The following is a 4,494-nucleotide window of genomic DNA, read 5'->3' as shown; positions in this document are numbered from 1 at the left end:
AGTATTTTATTGAAGATTTTTACATTGATGTTCATTAGGGATATTGGCCTGAAGTTTTCTTTTTTTGTTTTGTCTCCTCCTGGTTTTGGTATCAGGTTGATGCTGGCTTCATAAAATGAGTCAGGCAGGAGTCCTTCCTTTTCAATTGTTTGGAATAGTTTCAGAAGGAATGGTACCAGCTCCTCTTTGTATTTCTGGTAGAATTCAGCTGTGAATCCATCTGGTCCTGGACTTTTTTTTGTGAAGCTCTTAATTACTGCCTGATTTTCAGAGCTTGTTATTGGTCTATTCAGGGATTCAGCTTATTCCTGGATTAGTCTTGGTAGGGTGTATGTGTCCAGAAATTTATTAATTTCTGCTTCAATTTCAGACGTTGTTATTGGTCTATTTAGGGATTTGACTTATTCTTGCTTTAGTCTTGGAAGGGTATATGTGTCCAGGAATTTATCATTTTCTTCTAGACTTTCTAGTTTATTTGCATAGAGGTCTTTATAGTATTCTCTGATGGTAGTTTGTATTTCTGTGGAGTCAGTGGTGATATCCCCCTTTTTTATTGTGTCTATTAAATTTTTATCTCTTTTCTTCTTTATTGGTCTAACTAGTGCTCTATTTTGTTAATTTTTTCAAAAAACCAGCTCCTGGATTCATTGATTTTTTTTTTTTTTTGGAGGGTTTTCGTGTCTCTATTTCCTTCAATACTGCTCTGATCTTAGTTATTTCTTATCTTCTGCTGGATTTTGGAATACGTTGCTCTTGCTTCTCTAATGCTTTTAATTGTGTTGTTAGGGTGTCAGTTTGAGATCTTTCTAGCTTTCTGATTTGGGCATTTAGTGCTGTAAATTTCCCTCTTAACACTGCTTTAGCTGTGTCCCAGAGATTCTGGTACATTGTCTTTTTGTTCTCATTGGTTTCAAAGAACTTCCTTATTTCTGCCTTAATTTCATTATTTACCCAGGAGTCATTCAGCAGCAGGTTGTTCAGTTTCCATGTAATTGTGTGGTTTTGAGTGAGTTTCTTAATCCTGAGTTCTAATTTGATTGAACTGTGGTCTGAGAGACTGTTATAATTTCAGTTCTTTTTCATTTGCTGAGGAGTGTTTTACTTCCAATTATGTGGTTGATTTTAGAATAAGGGCCAAGTGGCACTGAGAAGAATGTACATTCTGTTGATTTAGGGTAGAGACTTCAGTAGATGTCTACTAGGTCCACTTGATCCAGAGCTGAGTTCAAGTCCTGAATATCCTTGTTAATTTTCTGTCTTGTTGATGTGTCTAATACTGACAATGGGGTGTTACCGTATCCTACTATTATTATGTGGGAGTCTACATCTTTTCATAGATCTCTACGAAAGGAGATCTTTTATTAAAGAGAAATTTTATGAATCTGGGTGCTCCTGTATTGGGCGCATATATATTCCGAATAGTTAGCTCTTCTTTTTGAACTCTTCCCTTTTCCATTATGTAATGACCTTCTTTGTCTTTTTGGATCTTCGTTATTTTTAAAGTCTGTTTTGTTAGAGACTCGGATTGCAACCCCTGCTTTTTTTTTTTTTTTTTTTTTTTTGCTTTCCATTTGCTTAGTAAATTTTCCTCCATCCCTTTATTTTGAGCCTGTGTGTGTCTTTGCACATAATATGGGTCTCCTGAATACAGCAGGTCTTGACTTCTTATGCAATTTGCCAGTCTGTGTCTTTTAACTGGGGCATTTAGCCCATTTACATTTCAGGTTAGTATTGTTATGTGTGAATTTGATCCTGTCTTCATGATACTATTTGGTTATTTTGCACACTAGTTGATGTAGTTTCTTTGTAGTGTTGTTAGTCTTTATATTTCGGTGTGTTTTTGCAGTGGCTGATACTGGTTTTTCCTTTCCATATTTACCGCTTGTTTCAAAAGCCCTTGCAGGGCAGGTCTGGTGGTGACTCAGGATTTGCTTTTCTGGAAAGGATTTTATTTCTCCTTCACTTATGAAGCTTAGTTTCGCTGGATATGATATTCTGGGTTGAAAATTCTTTTCTTTAAGAATGTTGAATATTGGCCCCCAATCTCTTCTGGCTTGTAGAGTTTCTGTTGAGAGATCAACTGTTAGTCTGATGGGCTTCCCTTTGTAGGTGACCTGGTCTTTCTCTCTGGCTGCTCTTAACAATTTTTTCTTCATTTCAACCTTGGAGAATCTGATGATTATGTGTCTTGGGGTTGATCTTCCTGTGGAGCATCTTAATGGTGTTCTTTGTATTTCCTGAATTTGAATGTTGGCCTGTTTTGCTAGGTTGGGGAAGTTCTCCTGGATAATATCCTGAAGTGTGTTTTCCAGCTTGTTTCCATTCTCCCCATCTCCTTCTGGTACTCCAATCAAGGTTCGGTCTTTTTATGAAGTCCCATATTTCTTGGAGGCTTTGTTCATTCCTTTTCATTCTTTTTTCTCTATTCTTGTCTACATGTCTTATTTCAGTAACGTGGTTTTCCAACTCTGATATCCTTTCTTCTGCTTGGTCAATTCAGCTGTTGATGCTTGTGTATGCTTTATGAGGTTTTCGTGCTGTGTTTGTCAGCCCCATCTGGTTGTTTATGTTCCTCTCTAATCTGGTTATTCTTTTTTTTTTTTTTACAGACAAAGGGGGAGGTTTTATTTCTTGGTCTCTTCCTCCTTGGACAAAGTCTTGATGATCTCCTTCTTGGCCTGGAGGCGTTCTTCACGGCGCTTGCATGCTTCCTTGGTCTTAGACCTGCAGGCCTCAGCCTGGTCAGTCCGGAGCTTCTTGCGGGCCTTGTAAGCCTTCAGCTTGTGGATGTGTTCCATGAGAATCCGCTTGTTTTTGAACACATTCCCCTTCACCTTCAGGTACAGGCTGTGATACATGTGGTGATCAATCTTCTTAGATTCCCGGTATCTTCTGTGCAGCCAGCGCAAAATCCTCATTCTCCTCATCCATGTGAACTTCTTTGGCATTCGGGCATTGGCTGTACCCTTCTGCTTACCTATGCCCATGTGCCTGCCCTTCCAGCGTGCCAAGGTGTTTTTCCAGCATTGAGCCCGGGAATGGACCGTCACAGGCTTGCAGATGATCAGCCCATCTTTGATGAGCTTCTGGATCTGCTGATGGGAGTTGGCATTGGCGATTTCATTGGTCTCATTGGGGTCTAACCAGACCTTCTTCTTGCCACAGTGGAGGACACTAGAGGCAAGCCTCTTCTGAAGCCTGAGCATACTCATGGCTGCAACTGCAGCAGTGAAAGGAAAGAGCTCTAATCTGGTTATTCTAGTTAACATTTCCTCTAACCTTTTTATCAAGGTTCTTAGCTTCGCATTGGATTAGAACAATCTCCTTTAGCTCGTTGTAGTTTTTCATTACCCATCTTCTGAAGCCTACTTCTGTCAACTCATCTATCTGATCCTCTGTCCAACTCTGCACCCTTGATGGAGAGATACTGTGATCATTTGGAGAAGAGGCACTCTGGCCTTTTGGGTTTTCAGGATTTTTTTCACTGATTCTTTCTCATCTTTGTGAGTTTGTCTAGTTTCGGTCTTTGAGGCTGCTGACTCTCAGAAGGGGTTTTGTGGGGACCTTTTTTTGGTTTTTGTTGTTGATGCTGTTGTTGTCACTTTCTGCTTGTTTGTTTTTATTTCAGTAGTCAGGTCTCTCTCCTGTACGGCTGTTGCCATTTGCTGGAGGTCCACTTCAGGCCGTATTCATCTGATTCACTCCTTTGCCTGGACATGTCACCCAAAGAGGCTGGAACACAGCAAAGATGTGTACCTGTTTCCTCTTCTGGGACCTCTGACCTTGAGGGACACCAACCTGATGCCAGGAGGATTGCTCCTGTATAGGGTGTCTGTCAACCCCTGTTTGAGGATCTCACCCAGTTGGGTGGCACGGGGAGCAGGACCCGTTTAATGAAGCACTTTGTTCCTTGATGGAGAGGGTGTGTTTTGCTGGGGGAAAACCCACTCATCTGGGCTGCCTGGATTCCTCAGAACTACCAGGAGGAAAGGCTAAGTCTGCTGGTCTGTAAAGACTGTGGTCACCCCTCCCGCTAGGGGCTCAGGCCCAGGGAGATCCAAATTCTGTCCCTGAGCCTCTGGCTGGACTTATTGGAGATCCTGTAGGGAAGCCCTGCCTACTGATGAAGGATGGGTCTGGGTTGGACCTAAAGAGGCATTCTGGCCACAGACTGCCACAGCCGGTGTGTTGTGCTGTGGGGACAAGTCTTGGGACCAAGCCTTCCTGCCTTCGTGGCTCCAGCAGGGAGAAAGCGCAGCCTGGAGCTGTGGAAATGGATGCCACCCTGTCCCCGCCCAGGGAGCTTAGCATGTTAGGCAGTTGTGAGTCCCAGTGCTGGTTGCTGCCTCTCCTTCAAAGAGCTCAAATGGCTTAGACAGCAGGCTGTGGCAGCTGTTGCTGGTCGCCTATCCCCCTGAGTTTGGTAGGCTTAAGCAGATTTGAACTGAGAGGCTGTAAGAATCTGTGTGTTCTGGGGCTGACACGCTAGGCCCC

At 42.5% G+C, this 4,494-nt stretch overlaps 1 protein-coding gene across 1 annotated transcript; it reads right to left on the bottom strand.

Annotated features, from left to right (window-relative positions):
* Window positions 1–2,624: 2,624 nt before the first annotated feature.
* On the bottom strand, window positions 2,625–3,239 carry LOC100452472 (large ribosomal subunit protein eL19-like). Its single transcript, XM_054526904.1, has one exon. It carries the CDS (start codon window positions 3,210–3,212, stop codon window positions 2,625–2,627), a length of 588 nt encoding a protein of 195 aa, XP_054382879.1. The 5' UTR covers window positions 3,213–3,239.
* Window positions 3,240–4,494: the final 1,255 nt, after the last annotated feature.

This window comes from Pongo abelii, chromosome 10 (genome assembly GCF_028885655.2).
Source record: "Pongo abelii isolate AG06213 chromosome 10, NHGRI_mPonAbe1-v2.0_pri, whole genome shotgun sequence".
Classification (NCBI taxonomy): Eukaryota; Metazoa; Chordata; class Mammalia; order Primates; family Hominidae; genus Pongo; species Pongo abelii.
This window is presented reverse-complemented; position numbering and strand designations above follow the sequence as displayed.